Genomic DNA, 19,878 nt, shown 5'->3' on the forward strand with positions numbered 1-19,878 from the left:
AATATGTCAACCCAGATTTAAATTAATGGTTGATGTTCATTAACTGAGTTTAACTATTAAAATATGTATGGTCAACATTTGATAGTGTAGGAATGGGAGGTATTACAACATATTGATCCATATCATGGCATTTTCAGTCAGCAAATACATGCTTAAGGGGCCGTCCCACTGTGGCGACCTAATCCGCGAGTTCTGGCAAGTTTGCCCTCGACTCATACTCGCAGCATGGTCGACACGAGGTTCTAGGAGGTCTTTGTAACTCTCCTTCATGCTCGAGAGTAGGCCCCGCGTACTCGAGGTCTTGTTGAAAAATGCCCGCGAGTAAAAAAAGGTCGCCATGGAAAAAATCAATGCTTTTTTTACTCGTGGGTTTAGCCGAAGTAGGTCGTAGTAGGTCGGCATGTTATTCGTAGGCAATCGAGGGTAGTCGAAGGTAGTCGTAGATAGTCTTCAACATAGTCGAAGGAGGTCGAAGGAGGTCTTCCACATAGTCAAAGGAGGTCTTCAACATGACATCTTTTCAAACTCTCCTAAACTCTTCTAAACTTGCCAATTAGGTTGCCGCAGTGGGACAGCCCCTTAAAGGGGCATTGGGAGAGTTGTGTGTGTGTGGCCCCACACACCACACTGAGAATTGTTCTGTCGTGGAGAACTACTGCTCTACAATATCAATCGTCAATAAATTGATGCCAGATAACAAATCACTGAATAATACTCTAAAGGACAATTTACATTTCCCAATATATTTTGTGCATTCGTCATTTAACCAAAACTTTTTTCTTCTCTCCGGATCTGATTATCAAGCCAGTGCTTTTATCCGCCTCTCAAAAAAATCCCTTTCCTTTTCTCCCACATAAGTTGCCAGAATTAATTGAAGAAAGTGAAAGTACATAATCTCTCCGACTGATCCTCTGCAGTAAGTACATCTTCTACAGAATGTTCACTCCCTGTGAAGTAGCAAAGTGCTACTATGACTCATGGTGCTTTACTGTGCAGCGTAGGAGAAGGAGGCACCTGTGTGCGGTGCTTTGTCGTTTACAGCTGTATTTAATAATACGAGTCAATATTAGTTATCTGTGAAATCACCCAATTGACTAACGGTACAATTAGAATGAGATACCATTATACACAACCAAAGGTGGATTGATTACATAAAGCTTCTGCACTCAAATATTGCCTATGTGGTCAATGCCAAAAAGCTTTAAAATCATGCACACAAGCACAAAGAAACCCCATGTTTCCAGCACCTGCATTTTGTTTAAGATTCCAGTATCTGAAGTTTCTTGTGTCTAGTTTAATTTAGAGACGAGGTGGAAAGAGGCCCTTCGAGACCGCACCGACCATTAACACTATCCGACACACACTAGGGACATTTTACACTTATACCAAGCCAATTACATTGACTTTGGTGCCTTCCCTCACAGTGGGAAACTTTTGATTCTGCTGTGTGGGGATGTTTTATGTTTAAATCTATCGTGTGTTGTGTTCCTTATTTTAGTGTATGGCTGTATGGTAATCACATTTCACTGTGCCATCTGGCACATGTGACAAATAGATGTATCTTGAATCTTGTAATTAACCTACAAACCTGTACGTCTTTGGAGTGTGGGAGGAAACCGAAGATCTCGGAGAAAACCACGCGGTCACGGGGAGAACGTACACACTCCGTACAGACAGCGCCCGTAGTCAGGATCGAACCCGGGTCTCTGGCGCTCCAAGCGCCGTCAGGCATCAACTCTACCGCTGCACAACCGTGCCGCTCTACAAAGAAACCCCAGTCTTGAAATCGCAGACATCAATACCTGCAGCAGGTATCTAACCTCCGAATAGATCAATGAGAGCTACTTGGTGTGAGTATTTCGTACTCTGTAATGCGTCGCAAATGGTTTTTGGTTTTAACCACCAATCAAGCCACACAGTATTGTTTGGCACAAAGAACTGCAGATGGCGGTTTACAAAAAAAGACACAAAGTGCTGGGGTAACCCAATGGGTCAGGCAGCATTTTTGGAGGACACAGATGGCTGACATTTTGGATCAGGATAATTCTTCAGACCGATTGTAGTAGTGATGAGAAAGCTGGAACTGAAGTGAGGGTAGGGCAAAGCCAGGCAAGTGATAGGTGGATATAGGTGAAGGGGAGTTTCATTGGCAGATGGGTGGGCAAAGACCAGAGATGACAAGACAAAAGGTTGTGAGATAAGGAGAGAAGAGTGATATGTGCATCCAGGTGGGGCACAGGGAACAGAGTGGGATAAAGGAGGCAGGGCGTGACCTCAAATTGGAGAATTCAATGTTTATACCGTTGGGTTGTTAGCTACCCACGTGGAACATGAGGCGCTGTTTTGCTGCTTTGTGTGTGACCTCACTCTGACAATGGAGGCCCAGGACTGAAAGGCCAGTGTGGGAATGGGGAGGGAAGTCAAAATGGCTGTCAACCAGGAGATCCAGCAAGTCTTAACAGACCAAGCGCACGTGTTCGGTGAAACGGTGGCCTCGTCCCCGCCGAAGTTAAGGAAGCCACACCGGGTGCACCAAATGTAGTCGATGAGGTTAGCGAATGCACGTGTGACCTTTTGAATATCTTACCTCGACAGGCGTTTTGGGTCTCTGGATGGAGGTTGCGGGTGTTGGGATAGGTGTTGCAACCTTCTGTGGACGACAGATGGCACAATGGGCTAAGTGTTCGGCTGGCAATTGGAAGGTAGCTGGTTCGAATCCCGCTTGGAGTGCATACTGTCGTTGTGTCCTTGGGCAAGACACTTCACCCACCTTTGCCTGTGTGTGTCCTTGGGCAAGACACTTCACCCACCTTTGCCTGTGTGTGTGGATGTAATTATGTGAAGCACTTTGGGGTCAATGCAAGTTGACAAAAAATGTGCTATATAAACAAAGAAATTTAATTTATAATTTAATTTAATTTTTCTGCAGTTTCAGGGGGAACGTGCCCAGGAGGGACCAGTATATGTAGGGAGGGATATGCAAACCATGGAGAAAGTGGTCTCTGCAGAAAGCAGAAAGAGGTGGGGAAGGGAAGATGTGACTGGTGGTAGTATTGAGTCGAAGCTGGCAAATATGCCTGAGAATGAGGGGGGCCAAGGGCGGAAATGTGGGAACACGAGAGATCGGGATGAGGGCTCCATCCACTACTGTTAGGGGATGGGAGGGGGGTATTCAACATTTTTGTAGCATCTCAAATGTGATGGAGACGGAGAAACAATGAGAAGGGATGACATCCTTGTAAGAGACAGGGTGGGAATTAACCTCGTGAACCTATGCTGCACTCCCTCAATAGAGGTTAATGTAGATAACAAAAGGTTAAGCATAACTGGGGCCCAGGCAAGAGCAAGTGGCTACACCTTTAACTTGAAGAAAGTGAGAGGAATCAGAAGAAAGGTTGACGGCAAGTTCTGTCAGATAGAGGAGGGGCATTGGTTGAGAGGAAATTGTTGGCCATTCCTTTTTTGAGGAAGAAATGGCCAACCCCGAGGCCTTCCTGAAATTTGCAGGTTTCAGCTTGGTGTCTAAAAGCAACAATTAAGAAAATGCTGAGTATTTTTTTCAACTGAAATGTGGCTGGTGCATCTTGGTTAAGATCCTCCAATTCAGCCCTTCAGGAATGTAACTTAAATAAAATAGTTTACCTGTTGCTGTATGGCACAGGGCGGTCCATTTTTCATTCCACTTGCAATCATTTTCCATTAATGATTAACATTGGTCCAAACATTGGAACATTGAGTTCAGTCAATAATATCATTCACAGAGTGCGTTGCATTTGCTGCAATTATATCCGTTCCACGTTTGGAATTTGGGGCTGCACACCAGAAACACTATAACATGTGCAGTGAAAAATGCTGCTGAAATCACCAATACTCTGAATTGAATTCATTTTTATTGAATGCCACTATCATTGTCATAGCTTACACTGATCGGTTAATATGGGGGGGGGGGGGGGATATTACGGGGCGCTGTTATTCCAGACACAATACCTCAATGGTTATTTTTAGAAAAAGGTCAACACTTGATGGATTCTCATTTTAATCTTCTTAATTTAATTACTTTCAATTCATAAAATAAATAAAAATGCAAACGTCTCAATTTAGTTTTATGGTGACATTTTAAAATATTGTACTTGGCCAACACCTGATATGGAGATAGGCACAACATGCTGGAGTAACTCAGCGGGACAGGCAGCATCTCTGGAGAGAAGGAATCGATGATGTTTCGGGTCGAGACCCTACTTTAGTGTAGTCTCAGTGATCATCAATAAAATAACCAAAAATGTTAATCTTTGTTCTTTCCCTGGTTTAGTAGCACCAGAAAATAGTGCCTTGCAACTTGTTACGTACATTTCTGGTTATTACCTTCACTTTGAATGGTTATTGTTAGACTTATTACCAAGTATTTAAAGAGAAGCAATTTTGAACTCAATACTAATCTACCTTTTTTTTTTCCAGTTTCTTGTCAATTGTTTCCACTTACGTGCTCGGAATTGATATATTTAACAGGACCAAATGAAATCTCATGATTATGAAGTGATGATATAAAGAAGCAATTTTTACACAAAACATTTAATAATACTTTGCATAACTATTTGCAGCAATGCCTCACCAAACCACATATTAACTCAGTTTTTCTCATATTCTGTACTCAAGTTCACAGTTAAATTGCTGTATTTACGTGCTGAATATACAAGGTAAAGTCCAAAACAAACTGTTAATTAGGATGGAATACTGCATGAAGTCTGGCAAAGTGGATCTGTCAATTAAATTAATACAAGGGAAAGGAAAATATTTCTTAGCAGGATATCCTTTTATTTATGTGAAAATGCTGGGGGTTTGCTGCGTATAAATGGATAAGGGTTGGGAGAAAGCAATTCCTTGCCTAGATACTGGATCTATTATTTCTCATTCTATGCACAAATGCTGCTTCTTTTGGTTAACTTGGTTTAGTGATCATTTTTGGATGACATTCCACCCCTTGGGAATTTGCTTTGGGGAGTTCTGTGCACTGTTCACCTCAGTGGGATTGACATTTGTCCAACGACGGCCTGTATTTAATGATACCAGAGGTCATGCAAATGCATTTGTTCCACTTCTGATGTAAATGGAAACTCTTGGTGTGATCAAAGACCTTGACTGACTGCTCACAGAAAATCCAAGGAATACATAGATATGGAAATGAAAAAAAAAGCTCAACTAATAGCACAAAATATCTGCCAGCCTCAGTTTCCAATGATCAGCATCAGGGCCAGATTTAGATGAAGGGAGGCCCTAAGCTATTTCACTTGTGAAGCACCCCACCCGTCCCCTCCCAATCCCCACCCCCACGACTAGAGGACCATGACTACCCTACAGTGACAGTGTGACACTTTTAGATCCTACTGTATGTTGTCATTAAACAGTTGGTTTTAAAATACATATTAGATTCACCGCGGAACGGGCGATGCTTTACCTGGAGGTGTGGTGGGTGGTCAGGGGGTAGGAGGGTATGAGGACTGTAGTGTGGGTGGGGAAGTGCTGGGGTCACCTGGTTTGAGGGGGATGGGGAAGACCCAGTGGAACAGCCACAGAGATTACCAGGGTTGGGGGACTAGCACTAGGACCCAGCGCAGTCAAACCCGAGGGAGTGAGAGTCTGCAGCGTGGAAACACCAGGCCCGGTGCTGAGTCCAGGCTGCAGGTAAGGCGACGGCTGCTGGAGGGCGGTGGAGTGGCCAGGGTCAGCGGGCAAAGAGTAGGAGGTCCCGGTGGGCGGATGGTCGGTGGGGCGGCGAGGTTCGACGGGTCTGGTGAGGCAGCGAGGTGAGTAGGCCCCCCTAGATCTCGAGGCCCTAAGCTAAAGCTTGTCTAGCTTATACGTAAATCCGGCCGTGATCAGCATTATGGGCAATGATTCGATGGCTCTCTCTTCCCTGACCACAGGCTCTTTATTCAAATCAGTTCTGAGCTGCAAGCTTAGCCTAGCCTGCACCTCATGGCAGCATGGGTCTAGACCAGGTTAGACCATTAACTGCCGGATGCCCAATTAAACAAGAATGTTTAGCGACCTGTGTTTTGCCTCACCTCCACAGCAGTGTTTTTGGTGGCGTTTTTGGCGGCTGTTGGGGGAAGGGTGCACAATGTACCTGTGCTGATGTAAAGCACTTTGGTCAACGAGAGTTGTTTTTAAATGTGCTATAGAAATAAAATTGACTTGACTTGAAAGCAACAACTCACTTCCGAGTGGTCAATGCGTAAACAGCAGAGAGGTTTATGAACTCCATATTTAGCTTCTGATAAAATCCTGTTTTAGTGCGTGATTCTGTGTGCAAAACTCATTGCACTGCTTTAAGAAACATTTTCTGGAGATCTGAGTGAGCGTTAACGCCATATGCAATGCATGTATAGAGCAACAACAAAAAAGTGACACACAATTTCTCGGCATTTGATCTTTCCAGCAGCATTATGAGATCTCACCTCCAAACATTTAAAGACTTGATGATAATTAGTCCTTGACAAACATGGTATTTGACATCAATGGTTTCGTCGCTAAAATTTACAGGTTACAGTTTAATGATCATTAAGATATGGGCCCACAAAGAGAGCCTGTAGAAGTTTAGGAGAACTACCAGTGGTCAATTACTTTTGTAGCTACTGTAATAAAAATATACTTTAGCATATCTGCTGCAGCTTACATATAGTATAATAACAGATGCAATACAGTATGTAACAGATAATGTTTAAAAATACAATTTATCAGCTCAATGGTCACAGTAAAATACTGTATTCTTGAGGACATTAAGCATGCATTTACATAAACAATATATTAAATTTTAAAAAGAAATTATACATTTAAATGTCTTTGTTTTAAATCTACGTACACCAATTAGAATCTGGCGATGGCCGACCAGTTATGAGCTTATACAGTTTGACCATTTTTTTCAGATGTCACTGTTTCTAAAATTTCACTTCAGATATTACACATTATTTTAAAATAAATTTAAGGTTAGATAATAAAAACCTGAAGTAACCTGTTTTCCCCATTTCTGAATGTTAAAATCTTTTAGTCCCATGTAAAATATACATCAAAAAGTATGAAATGTATTTGATTTTTCTGTCATTATGGAAGAAACTAAAAGATGGGTGGTCTAGAGTTTATTTATCCATCCTCTGCATCAGTTCTGTGCCTTGATAGTTTCCTGGTAAGCAGGTTTTCTCGCACTCCTCTTGAGTGTTGAATCTATTTTTATTTCCTTGGCAACCACTAAAAACAAACTGTTCACACTGCCTGGTGTCCACAATGAAGAACCAGCGCCATGTCGGGGTGTGGCACTTCCCAATCTTCCGGGGCTGCTGGCAAACTGCTGTGGAAGAAAACAATGAAAAAATAATTCTGAATAAAAAGCCAAATTATTGGATGAATGAAATGACAGAATTATTTGATGTTTAAGAAGGAACTGCAGATGCTGGAAAATCGAAGGTAGACAAAAATGCTGGAGAAACTCAGCGGGTGAGGCAGCATCTATGGAGCGAAGGAAATAAGCAACGTTTCGGGTCGAGACCCTTCTGATGTGAGGGTGGGGGGGGGGGGGGTGGGTAGGGTGGGGGGGGGGGGGGGGTGAGGGTGTGGGGGGTGGAAAGAAGAAAGGACGAGGCGGAGCCAGTGGGCTGAGGGAGAGCTGAGAAGGGGAGGAGAAAGTAGGAACTACCTGAAATTGGAGAAGTCAATGTTCATACCGCTGGGGTGTAAACTACCCAAGCAAAATATGAGGTTCTGCTCCTCCAATTTATGGTGGTCCTCACTCTGGCCATGGAGGAGGCCCAAGACAGAAAGGTCGGATTTGGAATGGGAGGGGGAGTTGAAGTGCTGAGCCACCAGGAGATCAGGTTGGTTATTGCGAACCGAGCGGAGTTGTTGGGCGAAGCGATCGCCAAGCCTACGCTTGGTCTCACCGATGTAGAGCAGCTGACACCGAGAGCAGCGGATGCAATAGATGAGGTTGGAGGAGGTGCAGGTGAACCTCTGCCAAGACTGCTTGGGTCCTTGAATAGAGTCAAGGGGGGAGGTAAAGTGACAAGTGTAGCATTTCCTGTGGTTGCAAGGGAAAGTGCCCGGGGAGGGGGTGGTTCGGGTAGGAAGGGACGAATTGACCAGGGAGTTACGGAGGGAGCGGTCTCTGCGGAAAGCGGACAGGGGGAGGAGATGGGAAGATGTGGCAAGTGGTGGGGTCACGTTGGAGGTGGCGAAAATGTCGGAGGATTATTTGTTGTACGTGACGGCTGGTAGGGTGGAAGGTGAGGACAAGGGGGACTCTGCCCTTGTTACGAGTGGGGGGATGGGGAGTGAGAGCAGAGTCATGGGGTATAGAAGAGACCCTGGTGAGAACCTCATCTATAGTAGAAGAGGGGCACCCCCGTTCCCTGAAGAATGAGGACATCTCTGATGCCCTGGTGTGAAACACTTCATCCTGGGTGCAGATGCGGTGTAGACGGAGGAATTGGGAGTAGGGGATGGAGTCCTTACAGGAAGCAGGGTGGGAAGAAGTGTAGCCCAGATAGCCATGGGAGTCAGTGGGTTTATAGTGGATGTCGGTCAGGAGTCTATCCCCTGCGATGGAGATAGTGAGGTCAAGAAATGGTAGGGAAATGTCGGAAATGGTCCAGGTATATTTGAGTGCCGGATGGAAGTTAGTGGTGAAATGGATGAAGTCAGTGAGTTGTGTTTGGGTGCAGGAGGTAGCACCAACGCAGTTGTCGTCAATGTAGCGGAGGTAGAGGTCGGGGATAGGGCCCGAATTATTACTGCAATTATTTACGGTGATAGATTCTGATTGCACTTTTTTTGAATATATAATAACTTTATTTGTGTAGCACTTTTCATACAATTGAATGCAACCCAAAGTGCTTATCATTCCTGGCTTCCTCTACAATGGTTCAACTCCGAAATATTCAGATGAAAGGTTGTTGGTCTGAAACATTAAGGATGTCCTCTGTAGGTAGTGTCTGTCTATTTAAAGCATTTATATGTATGTATGTATGTATGTACGTATGTATGTGTGTATGTATGTATGTATGTATGTATGTACGTATGCATGTACGTATGTATGTACGTATGTATGTGTATTTATTTATTCATTTCAAATTTCTTGCATCTGCAGCATTTTCCTTTTGCTAACTTTGAGATTAATCATTTAACAACACTCTAATGTAACTAATTTATTGTATTCAATGTAAATAAACAAATGTAACAAATAATGATAGTTAGAATAAATACATCTCCAAGACAAAGCGATGTCTACTCCGATGCATTGCAATAGGTAAGCAAGGAAACGGAACTTTTCTTGTTTCAAGAATTGTGGCAGTAGATTGTAATTTGGCAGGATGAAGGTTTTGTGGGCAAGGCCAGCGTATATTGAACGTGCCAAATGGTCATTGGGGGTGTGAGCTGTTGCCTTCTACCAATGCAGTGTTTTTCATGAAATTGCCCTCACCGTGCTGTTGGGAATGGGCGAGATTGGTGGTGAGGCGTAGTGGCGAGAATAAAATGGCAACATACTTTCAATTATGGATGGTGTATAACTTGAAGAGGAATCTACACGGGGCAGTGTTCCAATGCAACTGGAATCTCAGCTTTCTGGGAGGTAGACTATGCAGTTTGGGAGGTGCAGTTGGAAGAGCGAGTAACATTCATGCCTTTGGTATTTGCTGCATACCATACTTGCTGTGAACTGGCACACTGGAAGGAATGAATATTTAGGATGATGGACAGGGGTACCAGTCAAGCTTGGGGATGAGCTTGACAATTACTGAATCAATATGCATCCAGGCAAATGCAAATGTTCCAGCACACTCCTGCCTTGTAACCTTTGAATGGTCATAGAGAATTATTGTCGCAGTCAATCGCCGTGGAAACAGGCCCTTTGGCCCAACTTGTCCATGCCAACCAACATACACAATCTACAATAGTCTCACCTGCTTTAGTTTGGCCCATATCCCTCTAAACCTATCCTATCCATTTACCTGTCCAAATATTTTTCAAACGTTGTGACAGTACCTGCCTCAACTACTTCCTCTGAAGGTCTGAAGAAGGGTCTCGACCCGAAACATCGCCAATTCCTTCTCTCCATAGACGCTGCCTCAGCCGCTGAGTTTCTCCAGCATTTTGTGTCTACTTCGTCTGTCAGCTCGTTCCATATAGCTACCATCCTTTGTGTAAAAAAGTTGCCCTTCAGGATCCTATTAAATCTTCCCACCCTTATCTTAAACGTATGTCCTATGGTTCCTGATTCTCCTACCCTGGGATGGTGGAAAGGCTTTGGCAGATGAAGAGGGAGTCGCTCACTGCAAGATACCCAGAGAGGAGGTGGTTCGGGTGGGAAGGGACAAATTGACCAGGGAGTTATGGAGGGAGCGGTCTCTGCCGAAAGTTATGGGTCAGGACCCATGTTCAGACTGAAGTTGGGTCCTGACCTCAGTTACTACAGCACTTTGTGGTCCACACAAGATTCTAGCATCTACAGTTCCTTGTGTTTACTACTGTTACTCAATCTGTGAAATAGGTAATTTAAAAAATATTTTGCGAAAGTCTCATTAACTACCAAAGCAAGTTAGTACATTATTATTCCAAAGGTATATATATATATATATATATATATACATTAATCTGCCAGTTGAATAATACCTGCCCTTGCCACTCTTTCAATGTTTCTATCCACTTGTTCGCACTGTGGTCCAGTGTAGCTCTCCTTACACAAGCATTTATTTGGTCGCACACACACACCACCATGCTGACAAACTGGGTCGCACTTCGCTGTTAAAAAAAATAGAAATATTTAATACATCAAAAAATTAACATTAGCTTAAAGATTAGAATATGTAGATAAAGACAAAAATATAATACCCTGTTTAGAAAACAAAAACATATCTTAATGTTGAAATGTCAAGTTTTTCTGCATTTGTTGGAAACGGGTCATAGTTCCATATATGTGGCAAACTTGGGAATGAGGAACAATGCTCAGTATTACTCCTGGTGAGCACACATGTTCTGGGACTTGCATCATTCTCAGGTCAATCATTTTTTTCTGTTTTGGGAAAAATCGATCCCAGTCTATTTTAATGGCACTGTATTATACACTACTTCTGAAGTTAGACTAAAATTGAAGAGAATAGAACTAAATTTCAGAAGTGGAGTAGAGGAAAGGTGAATGTGGAATTCGCTGCCACAGAAGGCTGTGGAGGCCAATGGATATTTTTAAGGTAGAGAAAGATAAGATTATTTCTCTGGTGCGGGTGTTAGGGGTTATGGGGAGAAGGCAGGAGAATGGGGTTAGGAGGGAGAGGTAGATCAGCCATGATTGAATGGTGGGGTAGACTCGATGGGCCAAATGGCCTAATTCTGCTCCTATCCCTTATGACCTTCTGAAACCTTATGATGTTTGCTCCACTGTGTGCTTAACCCTGCTGCCTTTGTTGATTATCTGGGCAGGATTTCCCCATATGACCAGTTGCCCTTGCCTTCCTCCTGGTGTTCTTTCAGCTGCCTCTGACAGAAATGCTGTGGAGAAATGAAGCACTTGCCCTCTTGCTGTGGAGGATGAGAAGGGGGAGTTGTGAGAAAGCTTAAAATAGGGAGATCAAGGGAGCTCTGTCCTTGGTGGTGTGAAGAATATTTCTGAAAACCACCGTGTGAATTTTCACCATTCCACAACAAAATGTTTATGCTACTTTCAATGTTACAATTCCAGGGATTTGGTCTCCATTTGTCGACTTCTTACAAGCAAATGGTGCAACACAAACGTAGAAACGATCCGTTTCAGGATTGGGTGAATGGTGGTCAAGAATAACAAATAGCTATCTCTCCTTTATTCTTCTGCATTCTACCTCTGCTTCTTTTCTTTCTTTTCTCATTTTCCTTTTCTCACTTTCTGATATCACACACTTCTCTATTTCTTTTCTATTCTTTTTCTGTCTCCCTTTTATTGTTAAAATAAATTTTTTTTTTTAAAGTTGTACATGAGCTGTAACATGTCAATATATACCAGGTATCTATGGTACCGTATTATTGTACTTACTTCAAATAATAAAAAAATAAAAAATGTTACAATTCCAGAAACATGGCTATTTCAGTATTTTAATATATTTGATCATTAATTGAAAAATCACGCTTAAAAATATTTGTTTTATTCCATGAAGCAGAAAAGCGAATAGAAATGTTGTTTCATAATTAATCATCCAGCACAAGATTACACATCGGCTTTTGACATCACGAACCACCGACCAGAAAATGGAAGCAAATAGTCAACAAATTAAAATTCCACATTATTTATGTTGTAAGAAATTATCAGTAAGATAACCAGCAAAACGTGAGGAATTTAAAATCTAATCAAACATTTACATAAATGTTGCAACCTAAATTCGCAAATCTGTTAAACCTTGGTCGTTGTAAAGGATGCAGAAGAAAATAACCTATAGCTTTGAAAAATGCGCATACTACAAAATAAACTGATGTTCTTGTATAATTTTATTTAAATTGGTTCTTCTTTTATTATTAAAAGAAGAACCAATCGGCAGCTTCGACCGCCCCGGGCCGCGGAGTTTGAACCGACCCGTTCGCGGAGCTCGGATGCGGCTGCTGGATTTACCATCACCCGGCGGGGTCCCAACATCAAAAGCTGGATCGCTTCAACACAGAGGGAGACGAGGAGGGAAGAGACAAGGACTTTAAGATTTTTGCCTTCCATCACAGGGAGGAGGTGCCTGGTAGACTCACTGTGGTGGATGTTAAACTGTGTTAAGTGTGTGTTTCGTTATTTTATTCTATGTTATGACTGCAAGGTATACAATTTCGTTCAGACTGAAATATCTGAATGACAATAAAGGATACTTTACTTTACTTTATATATCTTTTGAATGTAGGAGGATAAATCTGTTTTCAATTCAATGTGGTCACTCACGATAGACACAAAATGCTGGAGTAACTCAGCGGGACAGGCAGCATCTCTGTAGAGAAGGAATGGGTGACATTTCATGTCAAGAACCTTCTACAGTCTAAACGTTATGGGAAAGGGAAATGTGAGATATAGGAAATTATGCAGAGAGATATCGAATGAAAGATATGCAAAAAAGTAACAATGATAAAGGAAACTGGCCATTGTTAGCTGTAGCTAGTTGACAATGAAAGCTGGTGTGACTTGGGTGGGGGAGGAATGGAGAGAGAGGGAATGCAGGGGTTACTTGAAGTTGGAGAAATAGTCACTCATGATTCTCTTTAAGCTAAAAGTCACTTTGGTATCTAAATCCCAATGATAGAGCTTGTGAAATGTAAGAGGCATGTTCCATAAAATACCCTGCAAATGCAATAAGTACTATGTATGCAGCGTCACTGTCAATCTTGAAAGTGGTGGCATAGTTTTCACTCCAAACACAAATTTGCTTAATGCCTAGCTCACTCACAATATAATATGTGAACTGGGAATCAATAACTCTTACTTTGTCAGCACAATATCATTCGACTTTCTAATTGGGTAAGTGAAATAGAAAGGACTGGTGGTGACGACTCGTTGATGCTTCCATTCTTCTTACTGGGCAGTCACTTGGGATTGAGGATAACTGGCTTCCACTCCACTTTTGTATACTGACATGGCGAATGATTCAAAATGGGAACTACGGACTCTCCCACTGGAGAGGCTCCCTGCTCCCTGCTACATTCAGGTAGAAGGTACAGGAGCCTGAAGACTGCAACGACCAGGTTCAGGAATAGCTACTTCCCCACAGCCATCAGGCTATTAAACCTGGCTCGGACAAAACTCTGATCATTAATAACCCATTATCTGTTATTTGCACTTTATCAGTTTATTTTATCATGTGTGTATATATTTATATAATGGTATATGGACACACTGATCTGTTTTGTAGTAAATGCCTACTATGTTTTGTGTGCTGAAGCAAAGCAAGAATTTCATTGTCCTATACAGGGACACATGACAATAAACTCACTTGAACTTGAGATTCAGGAGGAGGCTGATGGCATGGGTGGGTGGGTGGGTGGATAGTTTGTGAGGTGAATAATTCTTCCAATATTTATGCAGGCTTCTGTGTTGCACTAACACGAGGTTCATGATGCAATCTCGAATGGACATTTTCTACTTTGAGTGGCCATGGGACAGAGGTTACCAGGAGTCCCTGTAGTTGTTGCACTTGTTCAGAGAGGTTTTGAGCATATACCTGTGTTTGCCTAGTAACTTCCTTCCACGACAGAGCCCAGAATATCTGCTTGGGGAGTCTGGTGTCAGGCATGCAAATGGCGTAGCCTATCCAACGGCTGCTGACTAACGCGGGTCACCAATGCTACAGATGTTAGCCTGGCTATCGGCTGTACGTATGAGTGTGAATGTATATTTAAGAACTCTTGGAGAGTTGACCTTGAATGGAGATGTTTTCTTTTCCGCTCTGTCGTTTTTATTTGCCTCAAGGAACAGAAACCCAAAATGACCTTGGGACATCACGCAACAGTGCAGCTGTCACCAGGCACTGAACATGCCTGTCTGCAACACTGCAGTGCAATCCACTTCCTGCTCTGCCCTCAACTTTAAACCAGCCATAACCTCTTCCAAAATGTTCACTTTCAACAGATGAACAGATTTGATTTTCATTGTTCTGTACTAAATAAGGTGAGTTTCAAATTATTCAACTTAATTATACTTCAATGTGTGCAATTTTAAGATTTAATTTTAAGATTTTACGCGCAGAAGTCCAAAGTGGAAAAAAAATAGAAAAAAGTGGGCTGGACCTGATGAGAAGTCCATACCAATTTGGAGAGGTCATCAGCCAATTTCCCAAACCAACAGCATTTAAAATTATTGGCACAGAGGATATCTTCTTGGATCATAAACCACAACAGCTATACATGGAAAAACGACACAAAATGCTGGTGTAACTCAGCGGGTCATGCAACATCTCTGGAGAACATGATTAGGTGATGTTCTGGGTTGGGACCCTTCTTCATTGATTGTGGTGGGGGGCGGGGGAGAAAGCTGGAAGAGAAGAGAAGCAGAACAAAGCCAGGTGAGTGATAGATAATGGCATGTTGGCCTTCATAGCGAGAGGATTTGAGTAAAGGAGCAAGGAGGTCCTAATGCAGTTTACAGGGTCCTAGTGAGACCACACCTAGGGTATTGTGTGCAGTTTTGGTCTCCTAATTTGAGGAAGGACATTCTTGCTATTGAGGGAGTGCAGCGTAGGTTCACCAGGTTAATTCCCAGGATGGCGGAACTGACATATGATGAAAGAATTGGTTGACTGGGCTTATATTCACTGGAATTTAGAAGGATGAGAGGGATTCTTTTAGAAACATGTCCAATTCTTAAGGGATTGGACAGGCTAGATGCAGGAAAAAAAATTCCCAATGTTGGGGGAGTCCAGAACCAGGAGTCACAGTTTAAGAATAAAGGGCATGTCCCACTTGGCCGTCATTTACGTGACAGGCCGGTAGTGACTGACGCGCGATGGTCGCGCTCGTCATCATGCGTCCGCACAGCCGTCTGGAGCGCGTGACGTCATTTGAAGATAGACACAAAATGCAGGAGTAAATCAACGGGACCGGCAGCATCTCTGGAGAGAAGGAATGGATGACATTTCGGGTCGAGACTCTTCTTCAGTCTGAAGAAGGGTCTCGACCCGAAACGTCACTCATTGCTTCTCTCCAGAGTTGCTGCCTGTCCCGCTGAGTTACTCCTGCATTCTGTGTCTATCTCCAATCGTCTCGGCCCCGCTCTGGGAGTGGGAGTGGGGCGGATCCAGACCGCAACGGCCGTGAGCTCCAGGCCGAGTTTGACGATCATTTGCCTGCTTCTGCTGCTGTTGGAGGCGAGACGTTGCTTCGCACCAGAGTCTTGGGCCTGTCCCACTTTGGCCGCCAGCTACGCGACAGGCCGTTGGTGCGCGAAGATTTTGTGCAGGACGAAGTTCACACTCCTCCACGCCATTCCACACTCCTCCACACCACGCGCCTGTCCCGCGCTACCCACACGCTGGAAGGTTGCATAAATGGCGCGCGAATGACTGCCAAGTGGGACAGGCCCTTGAGGGTTAGGCCATTCAGGACTGAGATGAGGAAAAACTTTTTCACCCTGACAGTTGTGAATCTGTGGAATTCTCTGCCACAGAAGGCAGTAGAGACCAATTCACTGGATGTTTTCACGAGAGAGTTAGATATAGCTCTTTGGGCTAAAGGAATCAAGGGATATGGGGAGAAAGCAGGAGCGGGGTACTGATTTAGGATGATCAGCTAGCTCCTGCACCTAGTTTCTATGATAGGTAGATACAGGTGGGCGGCGAGGCGTTTGCTAGGCAGATGGTTGGACAAAGACCAGAGATGCAAAGACAAAATGTGAGAGGTAATAAAATAAATGGAAATTGTGAAGCCAAATAAAGGAATAAAAGTGGAAGGGAGAGGGGAGAAGTGTGTGCATGTCTAGGTGCACCTCAAGGAAGGTGAGGAAGGGGAGTTGAGGAAAGGGGATAAGGATGGGGTCTGTTTGTAGGTAGTTACCTAAAGATTGGCAACTTAAATATTCATAGGTTCGAAGCTACCCGTGAATTATGAGATGCTGTTCCTCCAGTTTGTGCATGGCCTCATTCTAGCAGTGGAGGAGGCCGAGGACAGAAAGGTCAGTACGGGAATGAGAAGGGGAGTTAAAATGGTTAGCAAGGGGATATCCAGAAGGCCTTGGCGGACTGAGCGCAAGTGTTCAGCGAAACGGTTGTAGGGGTTAAACAGGTACATGTATAGGATAGATTTAGAGGGATATGGGCTAAACGCTGGCAGATGGGACTAATATAGATGGGGCATGTTGGTCAGCATAGGTAAGTTGGGCCGAAGGGCTTGTTTCCACACTATATAACTCTATGCATACAACAGACACTCTGGAGGGTGTCGTTTTCTATCAGGTGTCAGACTGTTTATGGGTTGGAGGGTAAGGTGGCTCGTTGGACCAAATGTCCATTTAAAAAAACTTGTATGAAATAGAATGCACAATGTAGATTCGCAGTGGCTCTTTTCAACAAATTGAATGTTGACTACCATCCTTCAGTGCTAAAATTCAGGCTGAGAACAGCAAATTTGTTACTTTAGACAATAGACAATAGGTGCAGGAGTAGGCCATTTGGCCCTTCGAGCCAGCACCGCCATTCAATGTGATCATGGCTGATCATCCACCATCAGTACCCCATTCCTGCCTTTTCCCCATATCCCTTGACTCCGCTATCTTTAAGAGTTCTATCTAACTCTCCCTTGAAAGCATCCAGAGAACCGGCCTCTACCCCCCTCAGAGAATTCCACATACTCGCAACTCTCTGTGTGAAAAAGTATTTCCTCATCTCCACTCTAAATGGTTTACTCCTTATTCTTAAACTGTGGACCCTGGTTCTGGACTCCCCCAACATCGAGAACAAGTAGTCAAGAATTCACTGCAGCTCAAATGGGAAAAACATTAAGGTGAAAAGCCACATTTAAATGCCATGCAGGCGCCAGGAAATTATGCAGAATGTTATGTTTCAGGTTTGCTGTTATAGAACTGAATGTTAAAATTGTTTTCCGAAATTCTTTTCCCAGAACGAACGGAATTCTGATCAGATTTATGAGCCGAAACAGAACTGTTTAAAATTCCTACATAAGCACACTGTACCTAGAATTAGAAGCTTTGCTTTTTACAGCCAGGAACCTCGATTCTAAAATTGGCAGTTTACGAGAAACAGGAAAATAAGACGATCAAAAATAGATGCAAAATGCTGAAGTAACTCAGCGGGTCAGGCAGCAACCCTGGAGAGAAGAAAAAGGTGACGTTTCGGGTAGAAACTCTTCTTCAGACTGAGAGTCAGGGAGGAGGGGAAATAGAGGAATGAAAAGGTTCAGAACAAGTCAGAGTCAGCAGCAATGACCAAGGAAAAATGGAGCCCACAAAGGTCCATTGCTGGCTGTGGAAGAGGTGATAATGAAGGGATGTATGGATGTGAACAACAAAACTGGCAGGACGATTAGGATGGGGAGGAGCAGTTTGGGAATGCAGGGTTTACTTAAAAATCAACATTTATACCACTAGGTTGAAAGCTGCCCAAGTGAAATATGAGGTGCTGTTCCTCTAATTTGCATGTGGCCTCACTCTGACAGTGGAGGGGGCCCAGGACAGAAAGGTCGGTAAAGAAATGGGAAGGTGTGTTAAAATGTTTGGCAACTGGGAGGTTGCTGGTCTAAGGCAGACTGTACAGAGGTGTTCAGTGAAACGATCGCCCAGACTACGCTTGGTCTCGACAATATATGGGAGCCCACACCTGGACCAGCGATACAATAGATCAGTGGTTCCCAACCTTTTTAGTTCATGGCCCCCTTGGGCTCTTTAATTTTTCTGTGCCCCCCCCGCTGACATTATTAGCGGGGAAAAAAGTGTCCCCTTCATTGAACCTGTGGCCCCCTAAATCCCCAAATTGTTCTGTGGCCCCCCTGAAATTTGCCATGGCACCTTTGGGGCCATATGGCCCCAGGTTGGGAATCATTGCAATAGATGATGTTGGAGGAGGTACAAGTGAATCTCTGGGACTGTCAGGGTCCCCGGATGGAGAGAGGAGGTATAGGGACAGGAGTTGCAGGGGGTAGTACCTGGGGAGGGTGGTTTGGGTGAGAAGGGATGAGTGAAAAGGGGAGTTGCGGAGCAAACGGTCTCTGCAGTTGGGGTGGAGATGGGAAGATGTGGCTAGTGGTGGGATTCCGTTGGAGGTGGTCTGGAGAAGGGTCACTATCCCCTATCCGGTTTTGCCAGAGAAAATGCCTGACCCGCTGACTTACTCCAGCATTTTGTGTCTATCTGCGGACTTTACATCGAGAGCTCGCAGTCTCGGGAGAGGCCCCGACGCGGGAGGGCCAAAAACACCGCCGGCTACGGGTCAAGATCGTCCCGTCAACAGAGGGTTCAAGGCCCCCGACCGCGGGAGAGCAAAGAAGGGAAGAGATTTGAACGCTTTTTCGCCTTCCATCACAGTGAGGAATGTGGAGGGGTCACTGTGGTGGATGTTTGTGTTAAAATGTATTTTGTGTGTTCCATTGCTTTTTATTTGTATGACTGACTTGGCAAATTAAATTCCTCGTGTGTTGCAAAACATAACTGGCTAATAAAGTATTATTGTGATTGTGATTGTAATTGTGATTGTGACTATATTAACCAAATTACAATTACAGCACGGAAACAGGCCATCTCGGTCCTTCTAGTCCGTGCCGAACACTTACTCTCACCTAGTCCCATCTACCTGCACTCAGACCATAACCCTCCATTCCTTTCCCGTCCATATACCTATCCAATTTATTTTTAAATGATAAAATCGAATCTGCCTTCACCACTTCCACTGGAAGCTCATTCCACACAGCTACCACTCTCTGAGTAAAGAAGTTCCCCCTCATGTTACCCCTAAACTTCTGAATGAATACCTCATTAAGATGGAATGTGATGTAGCTAATTCTGAGGCTAGAAGTGAAATAATTTGCCACTTCTACCTTGTGTTACGCTAACTCTTTATGCTTGGAACTTGGAACACTAAAAGGAAGCCTCACTTTTGACCATCAATTTCAGAGGTATATGATATTAATTAAAAGGTGTTGCTTAAAATCAGACATACACATAATTTGTTGCTGCTTTGAGGAGGTGACATTGTTGTGTTGTTTAGAGTACTGAAACTATATGGAAGTGTGACTTAAGTTCTCTTCCCATTGCATACGTTATGCATAGACAGACACGATCGAGTGTGCAATTTAATTTTGTTTTAGAACTGGTATAAAAATATAAATAATGTGGTGTGAAATGAATGATATATAATATTGTAGAATAGGAAGATTTGGCATTTAATTGTACAAAGC

General features: G+C 43.6%; 1 protein-coding gene and 1 long non-coding RNA gene across 5 annotated transcripts in view; both read right to left on the minus strand.

The window, feature by feature from the left end:
- LOC116971197 overlaps positions 1-3,704 on the minus strand; it is a 68,978-nt gene extending 65,274 nt beyond the window's left edge. The window contains exon 1 of the long non-coding RNA XR_004411434.1: positions 3,643-3,704. This is a non-coding gene — a long non-coding RNA (uncharacterized LOC116971197). The remainder of the gene's footprint in view (positions 1-3,642) is intronic.
- Positions 3,705-6,519: 2,815 nt separating this feature from the next.
- The window catches only part of LOC116971164 (hedgehog interacting protein), a 138,794-nt gene continuing 125,435 nt past the window's right edge, over positions 6,520-19,878 (minus strand). Inside the window, exons 13-14 of one of the 4 annotated variants that reach the window (XM_033018138.1) lie at positions 10,664-10,788; positions 6,520-7,339 (exon numbers count right to left, since the gene is read on the minus strand). In XM_033018138.1, coding sequence (XP_032874029.1) covers positions 7,154-7,339; positions 10,664-10,788 — 311 coding nt within the window. In that variant the 3' untranslated portion in view covers positions 6,520-7,153. Of the gene's footprint in view, positions 7,343-10,659; positions 10,789-19,878 lie in introns of all 4 variants that reach the window. The other 3 variants (XM_033018131.1, XM_033018124.1, XM_033018116.1) reach the window with 3 other exon arrangements.

The sequence above is a fragment of the Amblyraja radiata genome, chromosome 1 (genome assembly GCF_010909765.2).
Source record: "Amblyraja radiata isolate CabotCenter1 chromosome 1, sAmbRad1.1.pri, whole genome shotgun sequence".
NCBI classification, from domain to species: Eukaryota; Metazoa; Chordata; class Chondrichthyes; order Rajiformes; family Rajidae; genus Amblyraja; species Amblyraja radiata.